This window comes from Sturnus vulgaris, chromosome 12 (assembly GCF_052056855.1).
Source record: "Sturnus vulgaris isolate bStuVul1 chromosome 12, bStuVul1.hap1, whole genome shotgun sequence".
Classification (NCBI taxonomy): Eukaryota; Metazoa; Chordata; class Aves; order Passeriformes; family Sturnidae; genus Sturnus; species Sturnus vulgaris.
In genome coordinates, this window is record NC_142254.1 from 14,067,938 (window position 1) to 14,090,341 (window position 22,404).

At 49.6% G+C, this 22,404-nt stretch overlaps 1 protein-coding gene across 1 annotated transcript in view; it reads right to left on the reverse strand.

Moving 5' to 3' along the window:
* VAC14 (VAC14 component of PIKFYVE complex) overlaps positions 1-22,404 on the reverse strand; it is a 58,931-nt gene that overhangs the window by 19,962 nt on the left and 16,565 nt on the right. The window contains exons 11-14 of the mRNA XM_014880813.2: positions 20,653-20,797; positions 20,304-20,369; positions 10,897-11,050; positions 939-1,071 (exon numbers count right to left, since the gene is read on the reverse strand). Coding sequence (XP_014736299.1) covers positions 939-1,071; positions 10,897-11,050; positions 20,304-20,369; positions 20,653-20,797 — 498 coding nt within the window. The remainder of the gene's footprint in view (positions 1-938; positions 1,072-10,896; positions 11,051-20,303; positions 20,370-20,652; positions 20,798-22,404) is intronic.

A 22,404-nucleotide genomic window follows, 5' to 3' on the forward strand; every position in this document is an offset into this window, starting at 1 on the left:
TTATCCTAGGAGCTGTACTGACTGGGGAGAGGACAGTGGACACCGTGAGTGGGATATTGTCTCTGGGATGAATCCAGACTTCGGCAAAAACTGCTGCCCAAGCAGATACAACTTCACACCCAGCTCAGCTTTGCAAATTTTGGGAGCTCTGCATGCTGTGTTTTCCCACTGAAGTGATGGGATCCCTTCATCAATACCTAGCACACCCCTGTGCCTTTGGGGAGGTGGCTCTCTTCTCCCACAGAAGCATGGCTTGTATCTCATACTCTCCCCCTGTTCATTTTGATGCCACATCCCTGAAAGCAAGGGAGGAAAACCCAGGGTCCGCCAGCTGCTTCCACCAACCTCCTCACGGATTTCTCCACCTCGCTTTGACCATTAACCCTGTTATTTCCCAGCGAACTGAGGAATGGATATCCCTTGACCCAGATTTTATTGCAATAAAGATGACTCCCGGCCAGCTGCCACGACACTTGGCATTCCAGCCCTCACAACATTTGGCTCTCCAGCCTCCGCCACAACTCCTTAAAAAGCTGAAGCAAAATCTACCAACTCTATGCATTGAAACACATGGCTTTGGATGGGCAAGCATCTCGCCAAGCTGGCTGGAGGGATTCACTCAGCCTGGCACTCTGAGTGCAAGCCTGTCTTCATGCTCTGGCTGGTCTAGTTGTTTCTGAACGAAACAGGCTCTGACAGCACTGTTTAATAAGGAGCCACTTTGCCTCCGGGGATGGGAGAGAGAAATATGGTGCCTTGACATGTGAAAGGCAAATCCCATTTGCTCCAAAACTGTTTGTTGGAGAGCAAGGGAAGCTTGAGGAAATGGTTTAGGCTCTGAGTGAATGTAGCACTTGGGCTGCTTGACCCTGCCATCCCTGTCCAACCTGTCCCAAGGGTGCTCAGGGGCTTCAGTGAGGCTAGTGGGGTGTTCTGACCTGATGATGAATGCTCCTCTGGTTTCCAGGAGTTTCCGTTCACTACTGAAGCGCTTGAGCAGGTTGATCATGAACTTGTAGAAGTAGGAGTTCATGGTGGGGGTGGAGGGTGAGCACTCCAGGCCTTTTGTACCTGGGGAGGCAAGGGGACAGGAAATTAGAGCTGCCAGAGCCCTGCTACCAAAGCCTTGATGAGAGAGCAGACACCCAAAACATGATCACAGCACTGAGAAGACAATGGTAGGGCACAGAAAGATTTTTAAGCCTCATATAACCACATTTGGTTGATTCAAGCCTAGCCAGCCCTGTCTTAGCTCTCTCCAGCCCCAGCACCTTATGGTGGTCACAGCCCTGGAAGCAGTACCTGGAGTTAAAATGGGATTTTTTGGAGTTCATCACAGAGCTATTCAGCTTCAGTAGCTGCTAGAAGAAGGAGTGCCTAAGGCAATTGAGCCAATCCCGTTTCCTCAGATATGGCATGCACACTCATCCCAAAACCACAAGATTGCTGGTGAGTTGAAGACCCTGTAATCCAACCCCATAAGCCACAGATGCCCCCAGCCCAGTAGTGGCAGACACACACATTCAGCCCCTGGCCATGGCATGGACACCGGTTTACACTTGGTGATGTGATTTTCCCTGAGCAAAAGCCACTTGGTGCAAGTGTCATATACAATGTGCCCCAGGGCTAACATAAAGTACTAGTCAAACCCCAGCAGAGCTCTGGGCTTAGGGACTGTCCTGGTCTGAGATTCTTGGCAGGGAGGGCAGGGAAAGGGGCAGCTCTCAGCTCAGGGAAATATCCCTTCCAAACACAAGAGCAGGGAGCTGGCAGGTAAAGATTGCTTTTCCCACAGTGAAACCCCAGGGGAGATGGTTTATTTAGCAGGACAGAGCTCAAAGCAAATGTTTGGAGAGAGCATTTCAAAGGCGACAAGGGGAGCCCTCTCCCTTAATTTCTCCTTTGGAAAGGCCATGTCTAACTGTGGTAAGGAGGGAATCCAGCACACACAAGCACCCCAGGGCTATTCCCCACCCACTATTTCCATCAGATAACCAAAGGAAACCTGAGCAGTTTGATTTATGGATGTTGTCTGCTTCTACGGACACTCAGTGGAGCATGGAGCAGCCAATTAAAGATGCAATTAAGCTGCCAAAGCCTAGCAAAGCTGATGGAAAAGCTGCTGGTCTGTTTTCTATCCTTCCTCTCTCAATGATACATAAGAGATACAAGCAGGGCAGCTTCCCCAGGTTTGGATTTAGCATCTAAAAGAACGTAGAGAGTGAAAGATAAAGGAAAATGAAATACGAGGTCATCCTGACCAGAACCTGGTGTCCTCTTCCCGCTGGAGCTGTGTATTAACCCACCCCTTGGTATATCTGTAACCCCAAACCAGGCTTTGAAGCAGGCAGCTCCCCAAGCACAAGTGTTCACCATAGCATCATGTTTCCCCTCAGCTGCAGGGAAGATGATCTGGGCAAAAGGAAAAAAAAGGGATCCAGCCGAGCCAATGTGCTCCAAAACAAAGGTGTGTTTGTTCGAAGGCAGGGAGTACACGGTGTGAAAATACAGCCATGCCCCACATGTCGTCACTACAGCTGCTCAGCACTGCTCAAAAGGGAGCAGAGACACGGTCTGGTGGTGACATGGAGCAGCTCTGCCTTCCCACTGTGCCTGCCTGCAGCTCAGCCTCGGACCTCCCAGCAGAGCCTGGGAAGGCAGATGAAGACCAGGCAGAAACTGCCTTTCAAAGCTGCAAAGGTGATATTTTTAACCATTTTCTCAGCAACTCTGAGGCATCCAAACCTGGCTGCACTGCAACATGAGCTAGCAGCAGGTAGGACATCCCACCTTCATTCCCACCAGTTAACAATGCTCCAGTGCTGTAGCTTGTCTCAGGGAAGGTCTGGTCTTGGAGTTTCTCCCTTCTCAAGACCCCAGAAATAGTCTCTCTGAGCTCCACAGTAGCATCAATGGCACAGTGTTCCCTCCACAAAGCAAAGCCAGCTTTGTGCCCCATTGTCACCTTGCATGCCTTCCAGCCGTACATTACATATCCTGAAACACATCCCCAAGAAAAACAGGTGGAGGCAGCAATTTTTCTCCTCCCTGACAGGACCAGCACCTCTGCTGTGCACAGGACAAAATCCAGAAGCTGTATCTGCAAGACAGACCAGCCACAAGCACCTTCAGATATGTGCTCTGAAGTGATGCAGCATCTCCTGCATCTTTAACTGGAGACTGGGAACGACCTGCTGGATCAGCTGAGTATCCAAAAGTCAGAATTGCCTTGGAGATCAGCTATAGTCTGTAGTACCTACAGTACTGCTGTTTTTTTCCATCGACTGACTCCTGAACCTTGGACCCTTCTCCCCAGTCTGGGAGCAAGAAAGGACTGGGATACAGAGATGATGAAAATAGGTCTGTGCCCTGCTTTTCTTAGGAGAAGAAAGCATGAGTCTGCCCACTCCAGGGAGTCTCTTCACCATCCTTTGCCTCTGGGAGCACTGAGACTGAACTCCAGAGGGATCATCTCTCCATCTTTGCCCACCCAGTGCACAGCAGCTATGCCTGCATGTCCCTGAAGATGGTTTCCACCATGCCAGAGCAGCCTTGTCAGTGCTCTCTAGGGCTAATGCTGGAAGTGAAAAACCAGTGTGTAGGAGTCTGCCAGGCTGTAAAAGGCTCAACTAAACCTCAGATGGAATTTAAACAGGCAATACTTCCAAGCAGGCAAAACAGTTATTTTCCAAAGCCTCCCAATCCTCCAAACTTCCCATTTGCTCTGTTTACAGGATGTCTAGGAAGTGGCTGGCACCTTGTGTGCCATGGTGTAACCCTTCCTGGCGTAGCCTGGAGCTCAGCTCACTGCCCTGAGGGTTACAGCTCAGCACAGTGGCATTCCCAGCCTGACAGAACTGTAGGAGCAGCTTGTCAAGTGTTTCTCTGAAGCACGAGAGACAAGCAGGAAGAAGTGTTAAGAAAACTGTGGCATAATTAATTGAAGCTTGCACCTCTCCCTCTTTCCCTGAAGCAAGACTTTGCAGTTCCATAACCTGCCAGATCTGCTGTTAACGTAGCTGGGGCTGGTGGGGATGGTGGCACGTCACGGCTCTGCCGCTTTTTTTTTTTTTTTTTAATCTGCTGTGGAGGAGGGAGCTGGAAGAAGAACTGTGCTTAGTAGAATGATGAAACTCAGTCCAGACATCCACCAGAATAGGAACAAATGGGAATTTTGGACTCAGAGGAACATCAGAGCAGTGAAACATGACGAAAAGCATGCGGGAACTGCAGCTCTATGGCTGCAGTGAATCCACATCAGCTTGGCTTCTTATAATTGAATCACAGAAGGGACCTTAAAGCTCATCTAGTTATAACCCCCCTGCCATGGGCAATGACTACAGCAATGACTATCAATGACTACAGCAGCCTCCTGCAGCCCAGGACGCCAGGCTAACAAATCCTTTCTCCAGATTCCCTTCACAGACTGGGGTAGAGCCAGGGACACACGCGGGTTTCTTGGATCATCTAAGTCAATACCAACATCTGTTCCCCCAGCCATGGGTGCCAGCTCAAGCAGAGCACAGTGAATGTCTGCAAACCCCCAGTGCATCCCTGAGCTCTCACCAGCAGCTCATGCTGTTCCCATCGCTTGCATGGCCACACTATAAATCAACCGAGACAGGCAATTAGGGATCTATATTAAGGCCCTTATAAATATATATTGTACATCACCCTGGAACATTCAGGCTGTCTGGCTGCTTGATGGGCTGAGCTGTGTCGAGACCTACAGTATCCAAAATGTCCCCACATTGCTCTGGGTGAGCCTGGCAGACTCCGACACGAACTTGGATTTTCCTATCTCAGCCACAAAGTTCTGAACTTCACCCTGGCATAAAACATAACTTCTATTAATTTACTATAATTGCTTTCAAACCAGTCTTAATTAAAACCGGTGTGGACTTGCTTAACTCCATTGAAACCAAATTGAAATAAGATTGGAGCAGAATTGATTCCTTTCCGAAGCGAGCTAAAGCTGGGTAAGCTGGTTAAAGAGTATCCACAAGGGTATTTGCGGTGGTTTAGCTAAAATGATTTACCGCAATCTCTAATTGAAGCAATTTCAGCTCGGATATAGGGAGGGTAAGCTAAGAGTTGGCGAGGCCAAGCATCCTTCCCACCCGAGTGCTTTCCCCAAGGCATCATGTTTCCAGCTCAGCCTAGAGAATGATCTCCCTCGGCTCCTCTGGGAGCAACAGGGATAAACCCGGCGGCAGCCGGAGCTGGTCCGTGAGCCTTCAGCCCGCCCGAGCACCAGCGGCGTGGGAGTCGGCACTGCCAGATGGTGCTCGGTGAAACCCCGGGCAGCGACGTGGGAATCTGTGCAGCATCTCCCCCCGGCAGCCTTCCCCAGGATGTTTTGAATTTTAGCTTTTGCAAACACGGAGTGGTGAAGCCTCGCAGAGGCAGGATAAAAATAGAGCCGTAAAAAAGGCAAATCCTCCCCTCCTCCTCCCAGAAAGCCGGCGCAGGGCGTAGCTGGAAACAGATGTGAACATGTCGGCAGCTCAGCTGGGCTCTGGAAAACCTCCACTCTCCCCTCTCCAGAGCACAGGATGCTGCTGACGAAATAAAACCATCAAAATTCTGGATTGCATGGCCTGGGGCTGTGCTCAGTCTGGTTTTGCCTGGGTACACACGGATGTTTTTCCCCTTCCGACCTGGCTAAAGAGCCATAGGTTCGTAATTCCTGAAACTTCAACACCTCAACAGAACGGGGATCCTAGATGGGTTGAGGTACATATTTTGATGCCAAGTGAGGCTTTTGCTGTTTCTGGTTCTCCCCACCTTATGCAGGGTCTGTGCTCATGGCTGCCTTGGAGGAAAGCAGCAGGCAATGATAATCCTGATGGTTTCCCTAGGAAGGTTAGCAGTCCACTACTGCCTCATTTTTCTTTGCTAAGGAAAATCAATAAGCAAAAATGCAGCAAGGGTATAGCTCTGCCATTGCTCAGGAGCACAAAGTACCTAGCAGAGATGCAAACCAGGAATGGTTAAGCTTTATGGTAAGTTTAGAGTGGGTTGAGGCTCCTGCATGGAAAGGTGAAACATAAGGAAGATAACGTGAAGGAATGAGCAGCAATGGGCTTTGCTGGGCTCCCTTCACACCAAAATTCATTCTGCTAGTTTGTTTTTCACCTCATTCCTCACCTCACCCTACAAATTCCTCACAGCATCTTCGGGAAACTGAGGCAGCCCAGCAAAGTAACTCCAAAGGAGGGCTTGGCTAGGAGTGATTTATCTACACCATCAACTTCTCCTTTGTCCACCTCTACAGCTCAGTAATCCCAGCTGTTATTTGGGAATCCCCAGGCTGTCTGGCTGCCTGTATGCTGTGACCATCTCAGGAGGGATGGATACCTGGAGGCACGCCAGGCGAGTTAACGCTAAATCTGGATGGTCTCTCCTGGGCTTTTCCACAGCATCCCAGCTCTGCTACTACACTGCATCCAGGAAAACAAACAGACCACCCTTTCCTTCAAATTCCTGTCCTTACCAAGAGGCAGAAGAATGTTTTTGACAGTCAATCCTCTTGAATAGCTTCATGCCAGTAGGAAAAGAGATGCCACAGACATCAACCATCAGGAACCAGACTGCTGAGCTCGGAGTACTCAGGAACAGCTCTCTTTTCTCTTGCCTGTTTGGTTTCTCTGCTCCCTGCTGTCACACTCCTGATCCTGCAAAAACTGTTGGAAACTGGCTCCTTCAAGAGCAAGTGTTGCTGGTGTGATGTCAGCTGCCTCATTGCCTTTTGTGGGGAGGATGAGTAAGGAAGGGTTTCACTTCTATCCTTCTCTAACACCGGAAATAGCAGTTTAGCAAATCTGAGCCATCTGACAAGGGGCCACCTTCTCTTTCCTACCTTTCATGGACCTCCTGCACACTACAGACTCTCACCTGATGTTTGCAGAGGCTGCCCGAACATTTTACAGACTGGTGGGACCTTGCTATACGCTGCCATCTCTGCAGATCTATGATTACACAATTAAAGCAACAGACAACAAAAAGGGAGCGGTTTGGCTCACTGAGAATAAAATCCCTAACAAAGCAAATCCCTAATACAGACTATCTCCACTCTGGAATGTTGCATGGGGGGATAGAGCAAGACTGAACTCAACAGACTACATTTCTTAGGGACTTCCAGCAGTCTCCTCCAGAGTTATCCACTGACTCCTGGGATATCCGTGGTCTGCCGGTGGAAACCAATGACCTCAGGCACATTAGTGAATCCACATATGGAGTCAGACTCGCAGTAAACATCCTATAGCGTGAGGTGCTCAGAGGGTTCAGCACTGTCCCCACCATCTCCAGCAGGAAGCCAGGCGGGAGAGACCGGAGCAAGCTGGAGAGGAAACAAAGGGCTGTAACTGCTTCACCTTCCAAAGCTGTGCAGAAAGGAAGGAAGAGATGTGTGCAGGAGTTACCCTGTGCAAGGCAGCAGCTGGTCTGGCATCCTTTTGGAAGGAGCTTTTGTCTCTTGTGCAGAGCAGAGCTGCAGACCAGGCTGGAGGGCTTCCACCTATGGTATCACGGAATGGTTTGGGTTGGAAGGGACATTTAAAGGCTATCTAGTCCAACCCCCTTGCCATGGGCAGGGACACCTCCCACTAGATCAGGCTGCTCAGAGCACCATCCAACCTGGACTTGAACACTTCCAGGGATGGTACTCCACATCTTCTCTGGGCAACTTCTTCCAGTGCCTTGCTATTCTCATCATGAAGATTATCCTCCTAATACTTAATCTAAAATAACTCTCTTTCAGCTTGAAGCCGTTCCTCCTTCTCCTTGCCTTGTCCAAAGTCCCTGTCCAGTTTTTCTGGAGCCCTTTCAGGCACTGGAAGAGGTTGTAAGGTTTCCCTGGAACCTTCTCCAGGCTGAATAACCTCAACTACCAGTCTGTCTCCTTACTAGAGGTACTCCAGCCTCTAACCTATGTGACCCTCTCTGGGCTTGCTACGACAGGTCCACATCCTTCCTGTGCTGAGGACCCCGGATCTGGATGCAGTCTTCCAGATGGGGTCTCACCAGAGTGGAACAGAGGCACAGAATCACTTCCCTTGACCCACTGACCTCGGTGACAACCACTCTCAGGTCATCTGCTACTTGTCTCAACTTCTACAAGGTTGGAAAAGACACCTTCCAAAGCAAAGCAGGTAGCTGGATTCACATTGTGCTGACCAGACTGGCATTTGCATCATCACTCCAAAGACTGGGAAGCTCTTGGGCACAGCCCTGCAGCCTGTGTCCCTGGAAAAATGGGCAGAAGGTACCAAGGAGACATTCCTGGAGGCCAACACCAGCCACCCTCTCCCAGGGCAGTCAGAGCAGGTCGGGAGGAGATGCTGGGTCTCCTCGGCAGTGCTGAGCTGGGCTGGCCCCAGTTCATTGTGCTTAGAGAAGGCGTCGAGGGCAGCTGACCTTACGTAACCAGAGAACAAAGCGGCTAAATAAAAACTGGAGCTGGGAACGGGCTGCGGAAGTGGGACACGGCTTTCCTGACTAATCAACCAGCATCTGAAGGAAACCGAACTCAATGGCAGGGAAACAACTGCATAAACACATCCCGAGGGAAGAAAGGGAGAGAGAGGAAGCGTGGGGAAGACCATGGGGGCACTGGCCCCTTCCACCTCCACTCCTGTCCTTGCTGCTTGGCTAGCAAAGCCTGGAGCGCCAAGACAGAGAACACAGCAGGAAATCTGCTATGAGCTCAAGAATTTCAAAGGGTGACCTTGCTTATTTACCTGCAAAGCCACCAACTGCACATTTGGAAGGGCCTCTGGGATAGGAGAGGATTGGGGCCGGGATAGCTCAGCAGCTCTCCTCCCATTGCCAGCTTCAGTGGCAACTCAGTCTGAGGTGGATGAAGGGAATGGAGAGATTTAACCCTGGGAAGAAGCTGGAACCCTGCAGTCCCCACTCTAATGGAGCAACAGCATCCATCCTACTGCCAATACAGCACTGTCCGACCCATAGCACCCTAGGGAGCCATCCCATATATCCCAGTACAAAATCAGTGACTCCAGAAAGGAGTACACCCTCTCTTTAATGCGAGTACCTCATGATTTTTGCCTGGGAAGGGCAAAAGAGAGAGAGTTTTGGCTCACTTGCTCTCACCACCCGGGACCACGCTCAGACATGGGGATTTCCACTTGTCACTATCCTGCTCCAAAAAGCCCCTCCTTCAAGCAATCCTCTGACAAAAGGAGTATTTTTCAGGAGCCTCTGATTTTCCAGGCATAATCCATGAAGGTCCTGGCCCAGCTGACGCTGAATTTAAATTGAGTGACCCTCAATTTCCCTGGGGGAACTCCCCAGCAGAGGATCTAGTCTCAGCCTTGGGTGGTCAAAGCCAGACAGGACTGGGGCCATGGTCCAAGGCCAACGAAACAGCTCTTTTTTCCCTCCCCAAAAACATCTGCCTTTGGTTAAAAGCCAATGACCCTGCAAAGCTCAGCCCCAAATAAATTCTTAAGGAACAATATTCTGGTGCATTATAGGGAAGAGGAAAATAGATGAGGAAGCCAGAGCCCACTAGGACCTGTGTGGAGGCAAGTTGTCCCACCTTGGGGCAATGGGAGCTCCAGCTCCAGCAGATCTGCTCCAGGAGGGGAGAGCCAGACTCTTTTTAAAGGTTACACTTGAGTAAGTGAAGCCAAGTTACTCTTCCAGATAGCTAACAGGGGCCATGGCAGTTGTTAGGATCCACGCCATCCAGCCTGCTATTTTTAGATCATCCAGAAGGAAGGAAACCTCAGACAACCATCAGTGTGAGCTGAACTGCAGCTCCTCAGCTGCTTGGCCAGCGCTGCAGGAGCCGCTCCACCCAGGCAGTCTCACTTCTGACAGTGGGAGGATGGATGAGACTTGCAGAGGGCTTGGGGAGGTCAGCAGCTCTGCAGCCCTTACCCATTGCAGAGATAAAAGCTGCCAGCAGGAAACAGGTAGATCTGCAAAAAAAATCCCACCCTGAACAGCCCAAGACCTGAACTGGTTGCTGGTGCAGATATTTATAAGACGAGGGAGGGGCAAGTGATCCAGGATCTTCAGAGAAAACAAAGCCTGGGGATGGGAAAGCAAAGCCTCTCTCTCTGATGGTGATTTTGCAAGGCCCTGTGGCTGCATCCTGCACAAGGAGAGGCAGCCTTGGCTCAGTGCTCGGGTTGCAGTCCAAAGCTCACATGAAACGTGCTTTTGGCTGGGACGACCTGGCCTGGGGAGTACAACAGGGAGGCCCTTAAATAGCAGCTGAGGAGAAGAAGGAGCAGCCAAGCAACTATAAAGCATGAACCACAGACAAGGGAAGGTGAAAAAAATTTCCCCACGTGCCGGGATAATTAATGAAAGGTTGGGTTTTTTTTAATCTCTCAAGTCCCTAGAAAATAGGATCGTCCCTCTTCATCTCCCTCCTGAGGTTTTACCAGACGCTCAGAGTAACGTAACAGTTCATAGCCAGTGTGGGCAGCCTGGCACAGGGATCCCTCTGCAGATCTATGGATGTTTTGGAGATCTGGGATTGCAGCCAGCATCTCATCCTGCACTGATTCTAGGGCTCTGAGGGTTTTTACAAGGAGAAAAGAGGCTGGAAATCAAGGTCCCATAAAAAATAGGACAACAATGACATCTCTCCACACTGGCCTCTGGAGTATCCTGATGCTAAGCTGAGCCCTAAATCCCCAAAACATGAACTAGGGGAAAGAGCAGTAAAAATAAAAGCAGCACCCTGGTCTGCACTATGGCAGACTCGATCCCCAAACTATGCTGGGTGGGGATGAAGACATTGATTTATAACTGTAAAAGAAACTTCTCCTTTTGCCTGAGCAAACCTGACTGGTGCCATAGAACATGGAGAGAGCCCAGGAGCAGGGAGACACGGAGCTGTGGCACAAGGGCACTCACTGGAGGAGCTCAGCTGGCCAGCCCTGGCTGGGACATGAAGCTCCACTGGGCCAGGTCGCACATCGGAGCCATCGGAGGGACCGTGACCCTCCTCTGTCTGTCCTGCTGGGGAAGAAGCGATCTCAGCCAGCAATTCCAGGTCCTTCAGGATAACCTGCAGAGAGAAGGATGGTGCAGGGTGAGCTTTCTTTTCCAAATCCACATACAGAGAGGGTGAGGTAGGAAGTAAATACCAAATCCCAGCACACTGAGAAAGGTAGAGTAAAAGAGGGCTACCTACAAAACTCCAAGTGGAAATTTCAAATGGTTGCAGATGGGATGGGGCAGGAAAGACAAGAGAGGAAAAAAAACAGTCTCTGCTCTGAGAGTCCCAAGGAACCACATGAAATTAAATCAAATTTACACAACCAGGAATAGGGCTTGTTTTCCCCTGTCCCACTTTGTGGAAATCTGGGTGTCATATTCCCTTCAAAACCACAGATTTGGGACAATCCCAGCAAGAGCACAGGGATGTTCTGGGGGCACACACCAGCCAGCTCCCCTCTGCAAGGCTCAGCTCAGAAAGTCAAGGCAGAGCTGCCATTTGGATTTCATAGTTCTTTCTTTCCAGAAGTCACCAAATCAATCTATATATAGCATTTCTGGAGAAGTTATTACTGGGTGGGTTTTTTTTTCCATCCTCAGCCCTTCTCAAGTCTCAGGCTATTTTGGGTCCCCCTTCATTCAAACGTCCTTGGGTCGAGATGTTTCATCAGCCGTCCCTGATGCTCTAACTGCAGCAGGACTGTGCAGAGCAAAAATGCTGCCAAAAAGGGTCGACTGCCACGTTTTTAGGCAGAGCACATCCCAATCACCCTTTGCCCACCAGCACAGTATCCCAGAATTTCCCTGGGATCTTTCTGAAGAGCTGCAGTAATATAGGAGGTTTAGTTTCTGAACTAACATAGAAAACCCCTCCCTCTGGAAAAACAAAAAGCCAATTATATAGTTGGGTTTTTTTTTTGTCATGCTAGAAAACATGACCCCTGAAAATCAGAAAGAAGAGCTCCTGGGTTTTTGTTTTGAACAGATATCTTAAGCTGAGTGCATTTTTGGGGCTTTTTTTTTTTTTGTAATTAAGGATGATTTTCAAGCCCCCAGCAGCCTTAGAGCAGGCAGCATGGTGTCTAGGCTGTGTATGGTGTAGGGGCAGTGGTCAGGAACCAGCCTGCTACAGGCGTCACAAGGCTCCAGCATGCTTGGGAAGACCCTGTGCCTATAAACACGATTAAGTCTCAATTCACAGCTCCCAAAGGCGGGGAAAAAAAAAAGACAACAACTTGCATTGCTGTCCCTGAAAAATATGGCACCTCCATGATGCTGTCAAGGCTGCCAGCATGGGAGGACCCTGCCATCACCAGCCTTCATCCTCTTCCAGGGAGTGGAGTCTGTGGTCCCTGGCAGAGGCAAGACCTTGGTCCTCCCTCCCTGTCTGGATTTCAAGCATCTGTGGCTCAGACAGTGATGCTGGCTGTGTTTTGTTTCAAGCAGAGGATGTCCCTGAGCAGAGCTCAGGATGCCTAGTCTCCTGAAGCTCTGTGTAGGCTCTCTGGTGGCTAATCATGTGATTCAGCTGAACTTACAGCCTTTGAACAGGCACCAACTTGGGTCTCAGGCTCTCACAATGGAGAAATAACACCCGTAAAGGTTTCCAAGTCATGTTGGCTGAAACTGGCAAAGGGACACAGGGCTCGGCTATGAGGGCTGGCAGTCAGGCAAGAGCCAGGACTGTCATTCATGTGGTGCCTTTTGCCAAACCCAACACAATCAGGAGCTGAGGCCATGTGTGGTTGATGCACAGCATGACCTAGCCACTTGTGACTGCTTTCCTGCTGCACTCACTGCTGCCCTGGTGCCCCCACCCAGCCACATCATCAGCTTAGTTTTCACCAGCAGCTCCTATGACTTGAGAAAACATGACCAAGTTCCCAGGCTAGGTAAAAAACAACCCTGCTGCATGCCAAAGTTTTTAGAGCAATGACTTGAGGTCAGATCCTTAATTCAGCCTCTCAGCTGTGAGATGAGCCCCATCTCTGAGATTCTGCTTGGGCTCAGGATGCTCTGGCCAGGGTAGCCAAGGCAGCAGTGACCAGCACCACTGGAGAGTGGTGCACCACTCAGGCTTTGGAGAGGTTAAGGAGGATAGCCCCTGTGTAGGTTACAGGCAGGAGGTGGAAAAAGCAGCATAGGCTGAATTTTGCAACTGAAAATCATGGAGGGAAGTAAGAAGCAGGAGGGATTGATACATGAGCACTGGGAGGAAGAGCAGGCTGGGGTTTTCGAGCCGTGGGAAAGAGGCAGGAAGCTCCAGCTCCTGCTGCTTCTTCCCCGCATGCTCCAGAGAGGGTTCCCAGCTGGGGCCAGAGGAAAGGCAGGAGTGCTTGGTATGCACTGCACATCCCTGTGCTGAGCAAAGCTGGAGCTGGCGGCTGGCTTTGTGCGAGCCAGGAGGCTCCAAGAAAGCAATATCCTGCCATTGCCATGGCAACCACCGGCTGCGCCAGGAGCGGGCTGGTCCCATCCGTCAGGAACCCAGCGGCCCTCGGACCCGACAGCGCCGGAGCACCAGGGCCAGAGCCCTTCCCAGCTGCCGGGGGAAGGTGTGACCCTGACAGCCAGCCTGGAGGATCAACCCCTAAGGGCGTTTTCCTAATCCCGAGGGGATTTCTGGGAAGGTTTCCCAGTGGTGATAAGACATAGGACAATGTGCCCTGCTCTGGGCAAATGTGTGCCTGGTTAGTGTAAACAGGAAGGAGCAGGAAAAGCAGCATCATGATGGATGGGGAGACCTGTCCAATGTCTCAAGCCATTCCCAGCACAGGGATGAAGAGCAGCATGGAAGAGGACAAGCTCTGGGTGGCCAAGGAATGAGAAGCAGGTTTTCAGACAGTTATAAATAAGCAGCTATTTCTTCTCCCTGAGAATAGGCAAGATTTCTCCCTGCATTGCCTCCAGAGCACGGATTTTGAGGGCACACACAACTGTCAGCTTCTCCAGATCTAGGTCAGGTTAATTTGCCGCTTGTTCTGGTTGAATGGAGCCGAGACCAGCTCTGCTGGCAGCAGCACGGGGGGAAAGCAGCCCCTGGATGGTGTGTGCTGGATGGGATGCAGCTCCCTGTGCGTGCAAAGCGGTGCCTTGGTGCTCCTGGAGAAGAGGGAGGCATTTGCCTCTGGTCAGAACGCTGGGCTGGCCCCAGCCCATGGAGGAGGAAGGGGAGGTGACCCCAAATGTGCTGCAGGCCCCTGTGAGTGAGAATTAGCATCCCACAGCACATGATGACTACCAGGACATCAGAGCAAGCTGCAGCAGCAGCTCCTGGGATACGTGCAGTGGCAAGGATTTGGACTGGCTCCTCAAGGTGTTGCCCTTGCTGGTATTTACAGATAAGCTGGGAAAAAACAGGAATAAATTAAAATGCCTGTGTGCAGCAGGGAGATGCTCCTGGGTGGCCTTGGATGTCCTAGTGGACATCTAATATTCCCAGGGCAATGAATTGGGGCACTCAACATCAAGTTATTCTTGCCAAGGAGAAGATGGGAATTCAGCTCAAGCAAGATAGTACCAAGACAGAATACAAGAACATTAAGGGCTGCAAAGCACTTCAAAAAGGCCCAAAAATCTGGGAGGCAATTCCCACAGCATTTCCAGGAGGGGCAGTGCAGGTGGTGGAGAGACCCAGTGGAAACAAGGAAAAGCCAAGGATGCTGCTGGGTGCTTCCTCCTTCTCCACAACATAAATGCAGCCCCATTTGTTTTATATTTTTCCTCCTTCCAGCACTTTTTGCTGTAGCCAGGGAAGGAGATGAGCATGGGCAGGCAGTCCTGGAGCCAGGAGCAAGGCTGGCCGAGCCCCAGACACACACAGTGTGAAAAGCAAACTTGTGTCCCACTGCCTCCACCAGCTTTAAAGACAGAAAAAGGAAAGAAAACCCATCATTAATCTTCCCACATCAATTTAACCAAACCTCTTTTCAGGTCCCCGACACAGCTACTTTTATCCTCTGATCTTGCCAAGATCTATTTTTTTGCCTTCCTAGGAGAGGATAGGGAGCAGAGAGACGGCAGAAGCCCTGGGGGCTTCTCTCCTCCCCAGGGCAAATCCTGCCAGGTCACGCTGACACATGCTCACAGCACCAGCAAATATAGCTGGCAGTGGGGGAAGGCACTTGGTAATAGAGCTACAGCCATCCAAAAACAAGCTGGAACCTGAAAACCCCCTGCCCACCCTCCTGCTTTTGTAAATCCCTCACTGTCCCTGCTGCTGGGGGTGTGAGGGCCAGGCCTGCAGTGCCCAACACTGTCACAGCTCAGAGCACCTCTTTAAAAGTGTATAATTAGTGTATGGGGAGCTTAACATGCCACCTGATGCCTGTCAGGGCAGGATGCCAAGGAGGTATTTTATAGAATCAGAGAATCCCAGAATATGCTGAGTTGGAAGAGACCCACAAGGATCATCAAGTCATGGAATCTTTAAGGTTGAAAAAAAAAAGTCTAAGATCACCGAGTCCAACCACCATGCTCAAAACCAAGCCATGTCCAAGTGCTGCAAGTGCTATTTCTTCATGCATTGAAGGGCAGAGAAGGAGGCAACACAGGTCCAGCCCTGGAGTATCCCTTCAGGCCATGCTGTGGGAGGCTGGATGCTTGCAAACCCCTGAAATTCAACACCCACAGTCCCAGAGCTCATGACAGGCAAAGGGTTTGCTTTTATTTGCTATCTCCCACCCACCATCTCCCTCTGCATGCAGGGAACCAGGCACTCAAAGCCCAACTCACCAAATCTTGCATCCTACATCTCCATCCCACCTCTCAGAGTCAGCTCCCCAGGACAGAGATTGCCTGTCCTCCATGGCAGACAGGTTTTTTTGTGGTTTTAGTCTGCTCCATAACTTCACCCAGGAATGGTAAAAGCACCACTTCATGCCCAGATTGCCAGTTTACCCCAGTTGTTCATTGTACGTATAAATTACATATGCATATGTATACGTGAGTTAGGAAATTGTGGTGTGGAACTGGGGCTAAGCCAAGAAGCTCCCTATGGATCCTGCTCCCCACAAAGAAACTTCCTATTTCTGCAGGATGCAGCACACAGATTATTGTTCAACCAGGTGGTCTTGAGTACTCTGAGAAAGCATCACCCCACTTCTGCTTACAGGCTGCTTCTACTTACAGCAAACTAGGCTAACTGCATTTTCCACTGTCTGACTGGAATTATACACATTTTTCTATACCCCATTTCAGCCCCGAGCCCACCCTCAGGGTAACTTCCCTCTTGAAAACCAGTCGCCTCCTTGCATCAGTACCTCATAGCTTTGAGTCTCCTTCTGGAGAATCTTTACCACCAAAAAAAGTTTAAATAAAGCCAGGCATACATATATTACAGTTCTCCTCTTTGCAGTCTTTAGCTTACGCCCTCTGCTTTGCATCAGGTCACAAAATTTCAGCTGTGGCAGATGAAAAGCCAGGAGTTGGAGGACAATGGGTCTAAACCCAACAGAGCAAAGCTCCAAACCAAGCCACGCTAAGACAGCTATTTGCTTTGGCACAAGCCTTTGTTCAGCATTGTACTGGGATGGGGTGTGATAGGAGAAGTTCGCCAGGATTTAGTGTGACAGCAGAACTCAGAGCAGGGCAGAGACCTGGCTTTGAAACCCTGCAGTGGGACACTGCAGCAGGACATGCAAATGAAAAAGATCAGTGGTATCAGTATACCACCATCCTATGGTTTTCTTCTCTTCTAGTTTAATACTGGTAACCCAAGAGAGGGCAAAATGCTACAGGTTCTTGTGGGAAGTTGGCTTGAGGGTCATGTAGAGGTCAAAGTACATCACAGAATCACATAATGGTTTGAGTTGGAAGGGACCTTTAAAGATCATCTGGCTCCAACCCACCTTGCTATAGGCAGGGACACCTGTTATTCTGCTAGATAAGGTTGCTCAGAGCCCCATCCACCCTGAACACTTCCATGGATGGGGCAACCACAGCTTCTCTGGGCAACCTGTGCCAGTGTCTCACCATCCTCACATGGAAGAAATTCTTCTTAGTAACTCATCTAAACTGGCCCTACAAAGTCAGTGGTAGCCCAAGCTCAGTTCACTTTCTCTAGAGAAGGTCACCAGCTCTTGAGGAGATTTCTGAAGGAAGTACTTCTGTACTCAAAGCCATGCCCGGTCACTGCAAGATGATAATGAACAGGTTTTCATGGTAGCAAAGTTGAGGAAGCCAGAGTCTATCCTGCTTCACATCAGACACCAGCTCCACCTCATGCGTCATTCCTGCATGACTCAGACAAAAGTCCCAGCACAACTTTCAACCTCCAACAAGATTGAGGGGAGCAGATAAGCAAACAGGAACATGTTCAGCCATAGAGAAATCACCCCATTTTGGAGCTGGAAAAAGGAAAACAAAGCAAAGAAAGAAACTGAGTAGCGTCACTGCTTCATGGTTTTCTGAGATGCCTCAGCTCCTGTTGTGTTCACTTCAGCTCAGTGCCTGGATCCATTCAGAATCCAGGCAACTGAAAGACTACATCCAAAGCTGCCTTTGCACCACGAACTCACAAAAGGAGGCAATTTGAAGAACATGCCTTCTTTTCAGCAGTGCCTATCAGCAGCGGTGCCTTTAGCCTGTAGGTGGAAAGGTCCTTGCTCACTGCTCCCAAACAGCATTTCCTAACTTTCCATCTTTCCTAACATCAGTTTTTCAACCAGGGCAGCAAGACTCCTACAGATGAACCAAGCAGGCAGTGTAGAAAAACCCAGTCCCAGCAGGATCTGGTTACATCTTATAAGGAAGTTTTCAAGTACATCAAATTTTAAACAGGGCTTTTATAGATTGCCTTCAAAACCAGGTCTCAAATGCAGGATGGAACATCTCCCTGTCGGGGAAACACAGGAAACAGCATGAGGTGACGCAGTGCAGCAGCACAGCATCTGACAGCCAGGAATCCTGGATCCTGACTTGTCTACATATCAAAGGGAACTGCCTGCTTCAGCTTTGCTCCAACTTCCCTGTGCTGCCTTTGTGAATCTTAACTAGGTCTCTTGACCATTTCTTTACTGGCACAGGAGAATTGGGTAGGAAGGGGAATAGGAGAAATGGCAGAGATGACTCAGGACACTGCAGATGCATCATGAGATACTGGCCCCTGCTCAGCACAGCGGAGGTGGTGCAACACCCTGTGCTACTTGAATCACAAAAACAGGCGTGAGAACTCAAGGGGCATGGATCTGGCTCCATCCAGCGTGAGTCTTTCTTTGTTTAGGGCTTGATTATTTATGGCAAGTGCAGAGAGAGACTGAGAGCAGCTCAGCAAGACAAGACCTTAAAAATAAGGTGCCCGAGTACAGTCTCTCAGTCTAACGCACAGACTAGCACTGACCCTCCAAAGACTGATTGTCCTTTAGTGATGAGCTGGTGACAAACAACTGCTCCAGGGCACATCAGAGGAGTGACAGGTAGTCTCCAAACTGTGTAGAGGGGCCAGGGGAACTCTCGGTACTACAGAAGGATGTTCAACTTTGCTGGGAATAAAGATGATACCAACACTGCTGCCCAGCAGGTTCCCTTGGGGAGGGGAGCATCACAGGACAAAGACAGCACAAAGACCCTCTGAAGATCTGTGTACACCTCATGCTACACCACACAATGTACACAGACCTATCTGGAAAGAGGAGGGAAATGCTTCCTCATCAAAGCTGATGTTTAGCTCACACAGTCCCCCACCCTGACCTGGTGATCCCCAGGCCATTATCCAGGAGCTTCTGAAGAGGGTCACAGCCTGCAGGTGACGTGGGACAATATGATTGTGCACACAAATACTGCACTGGCTAAGCAAGCGCCCTACATCCCCTTTCCTAATAGGCACTGACATAAGAGGTTAGTTAGCTCAGAGTGTCATCATTCCCAAAAATGCCAAGCTGAAAATCCCCCTACTATTTCAGTAATTTCTATTTCCTCTGCAGAAAGCAGCAAATCTGGTTGACAGCCAGCGGAGTGGTGGTGTTTAATGGATTGACTCGTCTATGGATTTCCTTTAAAAAAAAAAAAAAAGCCACCTCCAAACATTTAAATAAATAGAAGGCAGGATTAAATAAATCAGCTTAAAATTACTTTTGAGCCATTCCCAGTTATGTCACATGGAGGAAATGCATCACCAGGGTCCTTTCTTCACTGTTTTTTTCAAATATTAATATGCAGTGTAATTGCAACATGACTCACTGAGATCTCCCGCCAAGTTGGAGAGACTATCTGCAAGATGCAGGCTTTCTAGAGCATTGCAAAGGCAGATGTGTGCTTGGGGACTCTTTTGGAAAGGTTTGTATTGTAAGCAGCAGGGGATGGAAAATGGCCAGGCAGTTGCTTGCCTTTGCAAGTCATTCCCTCGCTTGCTCATTCCCTTCCCTCCTCTCTTAACAAACCCCTCGCACATGGGATTTATTGCAGGATTGGGGTTTGGTGCTCTGAGCATGTAAGGCACAGCATAGTGTGTGATTTTTATTCCATGAGGAAGGTCTAGGATGAGAAACCAGCCAGGATCATTTGTAGTTCCGGGCAAGAGGATCCAGCTGATGGTGGAAGCTCTACCTGGGCCAGCTGTGGACCATGCTGCTGGCCTCCCACCCAAGCACTAAAATGCTCCCGGAAACAAGTTAAAGAGGGATAAGACAACAACGACACCAAAAGTGAGATTACTGGAACCAGAGAAGAGGAGTGAAAGAAGCAAGACAAGAAAACAGGAAAATGGTGCAGCACCTTGGGAGATGGGAGATGAAGAGCAACAGCAGAGCAAGCTGGCTCAGTTTGCTGCCTGATTATCTTTGCTCACTTCCAAGCTGAGTGGTTCCCAGCCAACCTGATGCCACTGGGCATCTACTGTAGCCCTGCCAGGCAATGCTGCTCTTGCCCTCCAAGCAGTCAGTGCCGCTTAAACACCTCATGAATATGGATTTGGCAATACCAGCTTGGACACAATCTGCTTTGCATCTTTACAGAGGCTGTTGCAAGGCACCTGAGTTCCAACTCAACAAGGATCTTACCATGATCCCAGCCCCACAGGTAAAGCCCCATCTGCCTTCCCAGGCAGCCAAAAGGATTCTTAGGAGCTGGCTTTGAAAGATCAACTCTCAGAGATGGAGAACAACGTTTATGCATCAGAGAACCCCCAAGACATCAGGATTTTCAGCTGGGCAAGTACCTGCAGCTCTGCATTGGGTCTTCTTCAGTTTGGCCAACAGGGTAAAACCACTCGGTGCCAACACTGGCCAAAACTCACCAAATGCCTTGGTTCCACCAAAAAACCCAAAGCCCAGCCAGATGTGGAGACAATAAGCTTCCAGGCTTTTTGCAGCACCTGCAGCACTTACCTCATCTGACTCATCTGAGAGGGTCCGCAGCAAGATGGGGAAGAGGCTGTCAGTGTGTCGGAACATCTGGAAGCAGAAGGATGGGTGCCATCAGTCCTACAGGCCTGGTCATGCCCAGCCAAAGGACACTTGCCCTGAGGGAGGCTGCCAAGAGTTTCACCAGCATTTTCCATTTGAGCTGGAAAGCTCTTCCTCCTCAAGCCACGGGGTATGTGGCAGCCAAAACCTTCTCAGAAAAGGCAGGTGGACACACATTTGCAAAACTACCAAGACAATTTGCACTGCTACCAAGGCAATGGAACAGGCTGGGAGCTGACAAGCTCAGTTGAATACTGAGTCTCCAGCTTACCTTACGAGGAGTCTTGATATATAAGTGGTAAAGCCATTTCAGGACTGCAATTCTGGTCATCATCCCAATGGATGTATCACTAAGGTGGTAGTCCAGCACCTGAACTATTCCATCCAAGTTCAGGGTCACCTGTATCCTCTCGCAGCTGCATGGAAAGAAGAGAGGCTGGTTCAGTGCTCTAACATCCAACTCATTTCTCCCATGATGGGAAGTGCACAACACTCCAGAGGCTGCATCAAACACCTCAGTTCAAACCCTCACTACAACAGGTTGCTAGTCCAGTCATTTCCAGAAATGGGTCATCCACAACTTCTCTGCAAAACCTATGCCAGTGCCTCACCATCCTGTGAGTAAAGAGCTTCTTTGTAACATCTAATCTGAATCTCTCCTAGTTCAAAACTGTTCCCCCTTGTCCTATCACTGTCTACCTATGTAAACAGTCACTCTTCTTTTTCATAATGCTTTGGAAGCAACAGTGCTTTAAGGGTTACCACTTTTCCCTAAACAACTGGTACCTACACATGGGAAGCCACCACTCTAAATGAAAACAGTAACATGGCAGTGTGAGAAACTGGTCCATAGTGCAGTTACCAAATTTGGGGTTCAAAGATTAGAGATCCATAAAAGGCACTCAGAATCCACCTCAATGTTGACCAGCTCTAACAGCTTCAGAGAACATGAACCCATGTGTACTCAAACTCCAATTGATGAAGGCATCCAGGTTCCACTGATCACAGTGGATTTGTGCTGAGAACTGCAGATGGTGCCCTGTCTGGCAGTGAGTTTGGATGTAGCTCTCTGCTACAATCCTGTCTTGAGACCTTCATCTTGCTTCCCAAAAGCCATCCCAAAAGATCAGGATAGACCTTCATCATAAACAAGATATGAAAGGAAGTAACTCCCTTAGGTTGCCAGGAAATTGTCTCTCTTAGAAATCGACAGTCGCTGCAGATTCTTAGCCCTTGGTACCTCAGTTTTTGTCCCAAATAGCTGAGACCTGCTTTGGGACAGGTGACCCCAACACAGAAGTTGTCATGATACAGCGTTTTTATGTCCTGACTGTGATCCTGAAATCTACCTGATGGTTTCCTACCTCCTTGACACAAAGAATATGGGATGTATCTGTCACAGGAGACTCATTTAAGGAGACATAATGGTTAGAACCAAGATGGTTGGAGAAGACCAGCAAAGAGAGGCTGCACTCAAGAGCCATGTCACACCTCTCATACCCAAACTACTGAATTATTCAAGGCTGGACCAGGCTCTTGCCGATTTTTCCAGTGTGCACAGAGCTGCTGTGCATCTTGCTTGATAAGAAATCCTAAGGGGCAGATTTCTCACGGTATAATTTGCAAGTAGAGCTGGGGCTTAATAGGATTTGATCTTCCCCAGGACACACGTTCTAAGGGCGAGACGAGGAGGCTGCAGCCCCTCAGAGCCCTGCAGGGATCTGACTGCTTGATCTGCCTCACATAACAGACGCTGGGGGCTGCAAACTGCATTTCACTTTGATGTTGAAAACAACAGCCGAGGGCCAAATGCTCAGACACACGGAACTGAGGGGAAGGAGGGACCCAGAGCATGAGGAGTTTGGGAGATATGTCCAAGGGAGCAGCATCCCAGTTCATTTAAGCCAGCCTGAATGAACACTCTATTTGGTTTTCCTACAAAACCATCTCCCACGGCAGCTGCATAGCCTGCCATGCTCCCAGTAAAAGGAAGAGCAGAATGAAACTGTGACCTGGTAACACC